A 13,250-nucleotide genomic window follows, 5' to 3' on the forward strand; every position below is an offset into this window, starting at 1 on the left:
CCACCCTAGGTTGTCGATACAAAGCTGCAGCTACATTCAAGTATTAAAGCATTCACTGTAAAGTCCATACAGAAATGCCTAGCTGTATGAATCACCATCCAGTAGAACTTTCACAGCACTTTACTATACACCTGTCTCGATTTTGCCACATTTTCATCAGTCACCTCGAATCTCTGGGAACCCGTTTTCCTGTCTGCTGATCATTTCCACTTCTTTCCACTTCCTATTTCATGGAACTTTTTAACAAGTGTAGAAATTGTTTTTCCAGTTGAAATCCATTTTCGGAAAATACTCTTAGAACTCTCTTTGCAAAAATTCTGCAGTTTATTCTGAAAGACATTTTTTTACAATGAACATTGGCACTTTTTGTTTTTGTCGTCGCCCTAACTTTATAAGGTATTTTCTTTCTCTTTTCTGCATGTCTTCGTTTTGTAACGGTAGCACACTCGACGCGTATTCGAGAGGTCCAGGTTCGAGTCCCGGCGAGGCCATTGCTCGTTTTTCGTGTTTCCTACTTTAAAAGAATCTAATAACTCTGCAGTGGCGCTCAACTAAAACATGGTGGATAATGATTCTTTACCAACAGGATTTGGCGACTAGGTCCCTTAATTCCCAATCGCCCTTAAAAAGGGGATTATATAAAATATTTTCTCCATTCTTTCTGCATGTCTTTGTGGAATAACGGTATCAAAATCGGCACGTATTGAAGAGGTGCAGATTCGAGTCCCGGGGAGGACATTGCTCATTTTTCATGCTTCTTACTTCCAAAAAAACCTAATGACTGTACAACTTAAGTCAATTTTTGTAAATGTTTCGATATTTACAGTTGGAAATATAAATTTTATAAGATAAATTTACGTTTCGCTTGTGAGAAAAATGTTATGTTTTTATCTTCATTATTAAAATATTGTAGCATTCCAAAATTGTTTATCTAATATTGTTGAATGAAAAAAATCTGTAACAGAATACTGAAGCAGTACTTTCAAACAATGTGGCATGCTTTAAGTGGAATTATAGCACTTGTTTATATTGTTATACAATTAATAGTTATTTTATATTGTTTTATATTTATTCAGAAGGGCTTTACTTCCCCATGTGCTCAAACTATTAATTCCAAATTATTCACATATTATTGAATTATTAATTTAACATGTATTTCATCACAGTTTTCCCTTTATTTAGATGTTAGCACTCAGATTATGGACACAAATAAATCAAGATCTCTAGAAGATATCATTCAAGACGTATGTACTAAAGCAGCCAACGACTTTGCTTTAACTAAAGAAGACACTGCCCGACTAAAGCAGAGAATCATAACTACTGATAAATGTGAACGTATCGATCAAATGCTGACAACTAACGAATTAGAAAGAGCCTTTTACCAGTCTAAAAGTCTGACCCTATTGAATGAAGAATCCAGAAATAAGCCCATTAAATCTCCGTTTAAATCTTCAGTGGATGAAGGAAACTTTGACAGTTCATTAATAACAAAATTAGGCGCTTCTCCCATTAGTAGTAGTGGCCAAATTTCGCTTATGAACATGGCTGATACAGCGACCACTATTGCAACGAAGAACTCAGTTAATGACATTGCCCAAAAATGACCACAGTTTCAAAATTTCTAGTTATTTATAAAATAAACAGAACTATTTTTTAACCAATTTTCAAAATTTATAAACAATGCTTAAACTCGAAATTAAAAGTACGTATGTATTTAACGAGAATGTATAAACATTGGAAATATTTTGGATCCCTGTTGCTAGACTAATAAAAATTATCCTCATTTAGTTCATATTTTTCTTTTATATACAACATTATCCTGTATAATACCTCTTTGATAGCAATTGCTCATTTCACGTTATTTCATACGATATTGAATTTATTTCGGGAAAAAAGTAATTCTCCAAAATAATTTATGTGTATTAGAAAACACTTAAATAAATGAAAAATTAGGAAATTATTGAAATTGTGATCTGGGAAAATTAAACTACTGTGTATTTCAAAACCAATTTCTGGCTTCATGTAGACTGTCAGCCAATTGTTGCCAATTGACTGTCAGCCCCGTCTTAGAATTCCAATGAATGTCCCTACTAACACGCACGAAAGTTTAAAAAAAAAAAAAAATAATTACTAGAATTTAGCAAAGTGCACATCTCGTGTATTACAAGTCATCCTAATCGGTATAGGGGTTAGCGACATAAGCTTCTCTAACCTATGGTGCTGGTTTCGAATACGGGAGAAGGATGTTTGTAAGAGTATAGTGTCTGTGCTGCATGGGGTCACTTAAACTTCTGGAGAGCCGAAATTTCTTTCGAATGGTTTGGCGATAGGGAAAGAATGCTGGGTGATCTCCGGGTTGATGTCCATTAAAATATGGGAAAAGATTGCAGAATTAGCACGGCAGGACTATATCTGCACGACCAATATTGAAATTCTGATCCTGGCCTATTTCTACTACCTGTACCAGTAATCACGCGAGCAAGCATGTCTAATAAGATGCCAAATCTACTCTAGATAATATAGGAGCTGGGAGTAAATACTTCGTAGAAAAATCAGGGCTCATTGTAAAAAGCTCATTGTCAAGATATGTGTTCGAATATACGTTAATTAACTTGCATCCTGGAGAGAACCGACTAAAGAAGAAGTGACAAAAATTTAAAAATAATTATATATATATATGGTTGGTTAATACGTTAAATCGTGCAAAACTATCAGTATGATTGCCTGTTACTATGGAACTGCGATGGTGAAATACACTGAAAGATAAATTTATTGAACTTGCTTAATTTTTTTCCCTTAACCATTATGCAGCTGCATCTCGTCATCAACAATATATTAACCCAGACTATTAGTGTTTTGAATATTATCGTGTGTACCGACATTAATACCTCTTATAACGTTGCGCGCCTCTAACTAGCACGCAACCTAGAGGTGACTGTGAAAGCTTGTATAAACCACAGAGTCTTATAAAGGGTTTAAGTCCCTTTTTATTCAACGTACTAAATTACAATTGCGTCCTCTTGACGCTTACAACTGTGCCAACTAGGCAGTCAAATAAAAATAAAAACCTGAAAAGAAATTAAGACAATATTCTAACTACGAGGCTCTCTAAAATAACTAACTCACCGCGTTTTACAAAAGCCGCAGCTAATTCAGCAGACTTGAAGCTCACTGGAACAATTGCAACTACTTCCCGCCAAGCACATAGGCCGCAACGCGGGGTTCTTTAATTCTCGATTTCTACCTCCGCGCTCGCAAAGTAAGAATAACTCTCTCACCGAACTCGTTTCCTTCTATTTAAACCATACTACTTCCGCTGATAATTTGAATGCTTGCGCGTTCTACTCAAATTTACATATTCTGGCATTGGCAGTTCCAGGGGAAAAGTAAGGCTTGACAGGAAAGATAGTTTAAACTTAAAATAAATGTTAGTTAAAATAAATATAAACCCTACATTTGCCGCTGCCAGAATTTGGAAAACTTGGAAGCAGGTCCTACAAACGACCTGTTGTAAGTTTATCTAATTCTGAACTAACTGGCGAAAGCCTCGTTTACACAAAAAAATCTTATGTAACAATTAAAATTCTGTTAGTCGTTACAAAGCTTTCTTCTTACAGCAACTTTTCCTGGACTTCATCAATCAATCTTGGTCTTTCCTTCCAGCATCTGGAAATTTACACTTTCTTGACACAATAAATTTTTGTTTTTAACGATTCGTTTTTCTTAGTTATTGCTTACTTCACATTCATTCAATTTTTCAAGCATTAATTTAACTTTACCCTGGCTCTCCACCATGTGTGGTGTCAAACGGGAATATTCGTGTTTTAGTCTTACAACACTTCCCCTAACCACCATGATTTGTTAGAAATCAACGACCAAATAGACACACCTTACTCGACATTCTACAACTCAATGAGCTACTTTAATATTCTTAAAAATTCAAATGTAGGTGGAGAACCCTACAAAACACATTCATTCTAACTTCCCCCTCATTCATCTTTAAACATGCATGCTTTCGCTCTAAAGCATGACTTTACAGTTTAATACTTAAATTTTGACTTCATTGCTTTTAAGCATTCACTTTTAGCATCTACAATTTTATGCTTCTAGACTAAATTCTACTTTTACATAACATTCAAGTATTTACGTACATTTACAAAATTTTAATACATATGATTTTTACAATTTACCATAAAATGAATAAGAGAAAATAAATTTTTACTTTACTCATTCTTCGCCAAGCTGGCGGCACTGAAACTAAAATTCTTATTAATACAAGAATACGAAGTTATTTTTATCTTCGGCCAAATTTTGGCTTTAACATAACAGAATTAGTCTTTCGACCAACAGAAAATGCTTGTTTTTAGCTTTTACACTTAAAGAAAATAATACTTTTGCCTTAGCTAAATAAAGTAAAACAAAACTAAGTCTCCACCGAGACATATTGACTTTCGTCAAAACATAGAACTTCGTACTTATGCATAACATTTCGGAACAAAAGAGAAAAAAATTTATAGAAGGTTTTAACTTATCTTTGAGTTTTCGATGCTTGAAACTCCGTCATTCGTTTTTGGCAAAATTGTTCCCAAGTTAGAGGTTTCATGGATGTTAATCTTCTCCTTATAGCCCTCCGAGTATCGTCCACACTTTTTCTTTTGCGTCCTCTACATGCTGGCCTCTTGGCGGAGTAATCGTCTGGTTGTTGGCATTTCCGTTTCTCCCTGGGACGGCTGGTCTTGACGTCCTCCGGTCTGGAGTCCTTCTTGAATTTCTTCTGTTCGTCGTATTTTTGTGCCTCCTGTTGGCGTTTCAGTTTCCGGAACGGCGGCCTTGCTGGCACCTGAATCTGTTGCCGTGTGCGCGTTCTCCTTGATGTGTAATTTCTCCTGCCATCTTTTATAGGTGGTGTTTTCGTCTTTACCACGGTTTCTTTACCCGGTTCATCTGTATTTTTGTTTTTCTTAAACGCCGGAGTTTGAAACTCATTTTTTCTTTTTGATACCGACGTCCGGGTTGTAGAAGTGCTAGGTCTCTCTTCAGTTCTCCGTTTCTTGGGTGGTGGAATAGTTGTTGCAGTCTCTGGCCCTTCTATTTCGTTTAGACTTGAGTCCTGCAAGAAACTTTTAAGGATTTCAAAATCATTTGGATTATAGTATTTTTTCACCTGGTCGGGACTTGCTTTACAGATTTCCCCTCTCTCGTTTTTAAGATATAAGACTACTCCTTTGATTTCCTGAATTACATAGGGGCCTTCAAACTTTGGAGCTATCTTTGCCATAAAATTGTCTGGGGCACTTGATAAAGAAAATTTCCGTTTCAATACTTTATCCCCAACTTTAAAATATGCTTCACGGCGTTTTTTATCATACTAAATTTTCTGTCTATTTCTTGCCGTATCCGAAGTTTTAAGCGCCTGATCAATTAGTTTTTGCACGTCCTTTTTTCTAAATTCCTGCTCTCTTTGTTGCACAAAGAATAATTTATCTAAAGGCGTAATTAACTTTCTGCCTAAAAATAATTCTGCTGGAGTTTTTCCCGTAGTATCATGATGTGCCGTTCTTAAAGCATAAGCTAATTCATTTATGTAGCCATCCCAGCGCTTGTGATGTGTGCTAACGTAACTGCGAATTATTTTTACAATGTTTTTATTAACTCTTTCTGCTATGTTAGCCTGTGGTCTATACGGAACCATTTTGATATGGCGTATATCAAGTCCATTGCATATGTTTTCAAATATTTGACTAATGAATTGTTTTCCGTTATCGCTCATGACTTTTATCGGTGCACCGTATTTTAAAATGTATCTGTGTAAGAATGCATCTGCGACTGTTTTGGCTGACGCGCGTTTAAGTGGAACAATTTCTATCCATTTTGAAAAATGATCTACTATTACTAAAAGAAAACGATTTTTATTTAACTCGCTCTGGGGGAAGGGACCAAGGAGATCTATGCCTAAAATTTCATTCGGAAATGTAGCGCGAATGCTATTTAAGTACCCGGCCGGGCTGTAATTAATATCATTTATTAACTGACATTGATTGCAGGACCTGACATACGCCGTTACTATTTTGTATAATTGCGGGAAATATACCGCCTCGCGTACCCTTTTTAAAGTCTTTCTGACCCCGAGGTGGCCCGCTGTTTTTTTTTTCGTGCAACTCCTTCAAAATGCTTAATCGAAGCGAGGCTGGGATGACTGGCTTATACTCAAGATTTTCGTTTGTTGTTTTCGTATAGAATAATAAATTATCTATTATTTCATAGTTTTTTGCTCTATTTCTTATCGCATCGATATCTGTATGCTCAAAGCCTTCGGGGTCTTTCAAATAAGCATAGATATTTCCAAATTCAGGATCAGCTTTCAGTTCAGTAATAACCGTATCTCTAGAATCTAAAATTTTTGAAGTCAACACAGCGCATTTAAGTTCATTACCTTCATCGTCCAGTTTTATACGAGAAAGTGCGTCAGCTACATTGTTTTCCTTACCCGGTTTATATTTTATTGTAATATTATATTCTTGGAGTTTTAAAGCCCATCTTATTAACCTGGGCGTTAGGTTTTTTCCCGAGTAAAGTCTACCAACAGCCGCATGATCCGAAAAGACTGTTACTGGCGATTTGCCGAAATAAACTCGAAATTTGTGTACAGCCATTAATACGGCTAATGTTTCTCTTTCTGTAGCTGTATAATTCCTTTGTGTTTGATTCAATGTTTTACTAAAAAATGCCAGCGGATGGTTATTTTGCATAAGAATCGCACCCACCGCATAGTCTGATGCATCTGCCGCAATTTCCAGGTTTTCGTCCCCCTCAGGGAATTTTAAAACAGGGGCATTAATAAGCGCTTCTTTTAATCTTTCAAAAGCCGTGTTAGCTTCCGCTGTCCACGTAAATTTACTCTTTTTTCTTTTGATTACTAAGAGTGGTTCAACAATATTAGCGAAATCTTTTATGAAAGATCGATAGTAAGAACATAGTCCAAGGAAAGACGAAAGTTTCTTGGCGGTGTTGGGCGGTGGGAAATTCTTAATAGCTTTTATTTTTGAATCTTGCGTTTCTATACCCTTTTGCGAAATTTTATAACCGAGATATTTAAGTTCTTTAGTTGCGAACTTGCATTTTGAGGCGTTAATTGTAAGACCGGCCTCTTTTAATAATTTAAAAACTTGTTCGAGGTCATTAACGTGTTGTTCCAACGTACTACTCGTTATAATTATATCATCTAGATAAATTAAAGTTGATTTTCCTAGGACAGGCTTTAGAACAATGTCCATAGCTCTCTGGAATGTTGATGGGGCCCCACGCAACCCAAAAGGCATGCGTAAAAATGCATAAGTGCCCGATTTTGTTATAAACGCGGTTTTATGTATATCTTCGGGTCTCATAGCTATTTGATAGTAGCCAGACCTTAAGTCCAAAGTAGACATATATCTTGTCGATTTGATCTGTCTTATGATCTCGTCTATAACCGGCAAAGGGTGAACTGGGAATTTAGTTATGCTATTTAGTTTTCTATAATCGATAGCAAACCTCCAAGCCCTCTTATCCGAAGGAGGAAACTCGTTCTTTTTCCTACATAGTACGACTGGACTCGCGTATTCACTATTTATGGGCGTTATTATTTTATTCTTTAACATCTCCTGAATATGTTCTTCGATGATTACGTCTTTTTGTTTGTCATAGCGGTAAGGTTTAGTCCTACAAGGTTTTTCGGCATTTAATTGAATCTTGTGAGTCACGATCTGACAGTTTCCCGGTTTTTCTGAAAACAAATGAGAAAAATTACTCACCACTTGCTGTATTGCTTTACTTTCCTGGTCATTCAAATGGCTAAGGTCCAATTCAGGTGTCTCCACCGGTTCCACCACCCTCTGGTCCATCTCCAGCACCACGGAACTATCTTGAAAATTTAATTTGGCCCTCGCGGCCCTTAAAAAGTCCATACCTAATATAAGAGAGTGTTGGAGGTGTTTCACCACAAAAATTAATACTTTGAGATTTTCCTCTTTTACCTGTATGTTTAATGATACTTTCCCGATGCAGTGACATGTTTTTCCTTGCGCCGCTATAATTTCCGTATTTCTGGTTTTAAAGAGTCGTATCCTATAAAAATTCTTTTTGAAGAACTTTTCACTCATGAAATTTCCTTCTGCTCCTGTATCGATGAGGGCTTCTACTGGTACATCGCCAACCAGGACTTGTATAATTGGTAGCTGTGAGTTTTTTACGATGACTGTATTTAGATGTCTATTTGAGGGTTTTTCTAAAACTTCCGGGGTCTGGACCCTCCCTTTCACAGGCCCCTCTAGTCGTTTAAAGCTTTCCTTTCAATCTGTGTCTTCTGGGTACGCGGATGCTTATTTTCAAATTTTCTTTTTGGGCCTTGCCCTTCAAGTTTCGATGGGTTAGCTTGATAGTTCTTTCCCCCATATGAGCGATTTCCATTTCTTGTTTCCTCCTTCCTTCTGGTACTTTGAGAATATGTTTCCCCTCTCGCTCTTTCCGCGATTCTGCGATTTTGAAACTTCACCGCCAATTCGAAAAGTTCCTGCAATGTGGTTGGGTTTCTAATTTCAAAGTAGTCTTGGACAGCGGGTAACAATCTTGGTAATATTATTTCAATTATCTCCGCATCGGGTTTTTTCCCATACAACATATCCGTTAGTTTGATTTTTCGTAAAATAAAGTCCGTTAATTGTGCTGTATCCCGTTGATAGAAACTATATAGCTCGGCTTCCAGCCGTGCGCGATCTTTCACTATGGGGAAGGCCTTTACTAACGATTTTTTGAAATTTTCAAATGTATACGTCGGGCTTCCAAATTCACCTAGTAGAAATTTTCCTATATTTTTCCACCATAGCGCGGCCTGTCCTCTTAGTGCTGATGTGGCAATAGCAACTTTTTGTCTTTCAGGCACAGGATAGAGCTGAAAGTGATTTTCTATACCTTCTAAAAATACGGACACCGAATTTTTTCCGTCGAAATAGACGTTTGGCTTGATTGATGCTCTCAAAGTCTGGACCAGGTATCCAAATCCTTCTAACTGCGTTGTCATTTCTTGGTGTTGTCCAGCGGCTTCCATCCAGTTTTCGGCCATTTCAGTTCGATAAGTGTTCGGGCGCCAATATAATGTTGCGCGCCTCTAACTAGCACGCAACCTAGAGGTGACTGTGAAAGCTTGTATAAACCACAGAGTCTTATAAAGGGTTTAAGTCCCTTTTTATTCAACGTACTAAATTACAATTGCGTCCTCTTGACGCTTACAACTGTGCCAACTAGGCAGTCAAATAAAAATAAAAACCTGAAAAGAAAGTAAAGACAATATTCTAACTACGAGGCTCTCTAAAATAACTAACTCACCGCGTTTTACAAAAGCCGCAGCTAATTCAGCAGACTTGAAGCTCACTGGAACAATTGCAACTACTTCCCGCCAAGCACATAGGCCGCAACGCGGGGTTCTTTAATTCTCGATTTCTACCTCCGCGCTCGCAAAGTAAGAATAACTCTCTCACCGAACTCGTTTCCTTCTATTTAAACCATACTACTTCCGCTGATAATTTGAATGCTTGCGCGTTCTACTCAAATTTACATATTCTGGCATTGGCAGTTCCAGGGGAAAGTAAGGCTTGACAGGAAAGATAGTTTAAACTTAAAATAAATGTTAGTTAAAATAAATATAAACCCTACAGTCTGATGACGAACTGACGGTAGTAACTAACCACAAAATGTGTCTTTCTGCATATCGTTTTAACGACTGTTTATTATAATAAAATTTTTTCTTCACGCAGTATTTCTCTCTTGGTAATATATTAAATGGTTTTCTTTTGTGTATTATTTTTTCTTAAAATTTTCTCGCTAATTTTAAAAGAAATAGAGGCTAATTATAGATAACGTTCCATCCGCTTTAGACTGAGGCAACTTGAATGCAATGAAGCATTACGAAATCATTAGTTGCAACCAGTTTTTAATAAAGTTATCGGCATAATAAGTTATAGGTTTTAAGTTATCGGCATGACCACCTGCGAATATAATGTGATATGATAAAATCACAAAGTATTGTTTTATGACGTAACAAATATAAAGAGAATTGCTTATTTAAAAATATACTCAGCTGAACTATATCTATTTCAGACACTCTAATCAGACAAAAGGGAATAGTGAGCAAGTGGACATTCTCCACTCTTCCACTGAGTGAAAAGACAAGTTCAGCATTAAGCAAAAATGCTAATGCATGTTAACTGTACAAATAAATTTTTACGTGCAATAACGTAATTCATTTAATACATATAATACGAAGTTACTGGCATTTAAGTTACTAAAAGATTAATAAACCTTGTTTCGCTGATACGACTTCACTTTTTCGACAGTAATTTCTTTTTAGAAATACATTGGAGAGATAATTTTTACTTTTATTCCTCTAATGATATAAAACCTTGTTTTCAAAATGTGTGAAAGTTTTGCAATGACATCTTTGAAATTTTCTTTCTGAAATTATTCGCCTTAAATAAAGTACTTTCCTGATTCAAATAAAAAGGAATATTTTTCTCGCAGAAACAGCTAATCCGTTGAGACTTCTAGAGGCTTTTTTACTCACAGAGATCTAACTACCAGTATTTCGATCACAAGACATTTCCTTTCATTTGCTATACCAAGAAATACAATGTGAGAAATTATTTTTGTAACTCTAATATCTGTTTCTTTGAAGTTGCTTTGGCTATATTGCAATCAAATGATTCCTTTCTCTGAAACACAATGGCAAACTTGGCCTCGAACGAAGCAGACTTGAAGAAAACTTCAGCAAACTAAACAACAGCAAACACGAAGAAAATTTCTTCGGGATGTTTAATGCGTTCCGTTAGAGGAATTTTTGTCCTAACAAAGTAAAACCTATTGCCACATGAGGGAAATATTTTTTACAAGACTCACATGCAAGCCAAATAAAAGCAAAGCTTCCACTAAATAATTACTTATTTTCTTTATGAAAGTACACAAATCTCCATGGGATGTTAATTTACTATGTAGTATTACCATTGCATTTTTTCTATCTTTCAGGATTTTTATATTTAGTCGTTTTAAATAAAGGATAGTAATACTCTATATCTTGAATTTCGGGGTTTGGCGTGAGTAGGCTAATCGTAACTGTTTAGCTTAAATCCTTTAAGTATAATTCAGAATCAAATTGCAAAGAATTTTCTTTAATTATTATTATTACATTTTATCAATTTTTGGAAACTTTAGTGATAAATCCTTCAGGGTGTTAGCCTGCAATCAGATTTTAAGATTGCAATTTTTTCATACAATGCTCTCGCCGTCAATCGAACCTAGACCTTTCGAATGCGCGGCGAGTGTGCGAAGAAGGAATGCAGAAAGGAAGGGAAAATACCCTATATACTCCCTTTTAAAGCGTGACTGGGGATAAGGGAACCATCCCCAAATCCTGGTGGTGAAGAATCATCATCCAGCAACTTTTAATTCGGGAGACACTGTAGATTCATAGGTATTTTTGAAGCAGGGAAAGAAACAAATGTGCAATATCGTCGCCAGGACTCGAACCTGGACCTCTCGAATACGCGCTGGGTGTGCTACCGTTAACCACGAAGCCATGCAGAAAGGCGGGAGAAAATGCCTTATAACTCTTAATTTTGTTTTGATAATTCTAAGTTTCGTATTTCAGTCAAAAATGCGAATTTTTTTCTGCTATTGCAATGATACGGAAGAATGTGCTACATTTTAAATAGAAATATCAGGCTTAGTTTAGTCTGAATAGGGACACGTTGATGCAAAACTGTCTCTGATATGATCAACAGAAGAATAACTGTTTTTGATTGGAAAAGAAAACGAAGTGAACTGGAAAATTTCACTGCATATGAAATAATTTCACTAATAGAAGTTTGTAATAAAATGTCTTTTTATTCCAAGAATCTGTTAATAACCACACTTCGACAACATCATGTTATTGGACATTCCTAGTTAACTTCACAGTCTCAAATTCTATTTATATAGATTTCATATACAAATCTCTTCTCACATTCTATTAAATAAAATACTTTTAGTAACCAGAAGTAGAATAAAATAAGCTAAAATCATTATAGTAGCTTGGGAAGACTTCGTGAGGATTATGCAATTCACATTGCAGCATTCAAAAGTCGCATACCATTAGGTTAGTTATTTGAATTTAAAACAATTTTAGCTTCAAAGACTTTTTAGAATTCAAAGAACTTCAAAGAATTTAGGATTACTTTTGTTTTTATATGTTCCATTTTTAAAAAAAAAAGGATTTTAAAAAAACACCAGTTTAAATGCACAGTGTAACTATGTAAAAACAATGTAACGAGCCTAGCAATCGATAAGTAAGTAAATAAAGAGACAAAAGAAATTGGTATTTTATCACCAGTATTTTTAAGAGATTGCACTAAAGGAATTATATACTATTAGGTCCAAATTTAAAAAAAAAAAAAAAAAGGTTTTCGAAGCCAGCTAAGGAAAAAAAAGCATCAAAGGCTAACAGACGAATTTCTTCTCGTACAACCATCTTTTTAACTTTAATAATCAGGTCACTTGAAAGAAAAAGAGAAAAATAATTTTTTCAGGATTTAATGCGTCGTACATTCTTTAACACGTCAGCCATTCCCTTTCAAGTTTAACAAAGGAAGCCCATTTTTTTCTCTTTTTCATTTTCATCAGTTTACTAACAAGTGAACAGTAGTCGATCATTCTGACAGTAGAAGATGTGAAACCATTAGTGTAGTTATTTACTATCTTTAGACAAAAGGTAGTCAAGATTTAATTTAACTTACAACATTTTCGAGTTACTACATTAATTAATCTAACTTTTGAACCTATTAGATTTCTTTTGAATGTTTAACAGTATGATCATGTTTACCTCTGTGATGCGAAATTGAAAGTGGTTTTGAAGAGAAAAAGACTATTTGAAAACAGATGTAGCCTATGAGCAAGGGGAGCATTTAAAGATGAATCGGAAATTTTTGGGTGCAAAATCTTTAACAGAATCTTCATTAGCATCTTTCAACATAGTTCTCCTCTGATGCAACCCATCTCCCCAGTGCTTGACAAGTAAGCACAATCAGGAAAAAAATTCCTTCCAAGGATGTTGAGTCCTTCATGCGAGCCTTATGCAGTCACGGAACTGTATGGCACAAATTCTATCCTTCAGTGACGAAGGAATTCTAACCGCACGAAATCAGCTAGAAATGGAGCTGTGAGGTGCACTCAAACTAAAGCACCTCTAA

The 13,250-nt window shown here is 35.7% G+C and overlaps 1 protein-coding gene across 5 annotated transcripts in view; it reads left to right on the forward strand.

Annotated features, from left to right (window-relative positions):
- The window catches only part of LOC118193887 (uncharacterized), a 224,783-nt gene extending 222,996 nt beyond the window's left edge, over positions 1-1,787 (forward strand). For all 5 annotated transcript variants that reach the window (XM_085813990.1, XM_085813989.1, XM_085813992.1 and 2 more), the window contains one exon: positions 1,183-1,787. In XM_085813990.1, coding sequence (XP_085670116.1) covers positions 1,183-1,604 — 422 coding nt within the window. In that variant the 3' untranslated portion in view covers positions 1,605-1,787. The remainder of the gene's footprint in view (positions 1-1,182) is intronic.
- The last annotated feature ends 11,463 nt before the right edge of the window (positions 1,788-13,250 follow it).

Source organism: Stegodyphus dumicola, chromosome 3 (genome assembly GCF_044657685.1).
Source record: "Stegodyphus dumicola isolate Sdum_Otavi_A_Nest chromosome 3, ASM4465768v1".
In the NCBI taxonomy this organism is placed as follows: Eukaryota; Metazoa; Arthropoda; class Arachnida; order Araneae; family Eresidae; genus Stegodyphus; species Stegodyphus dumicola.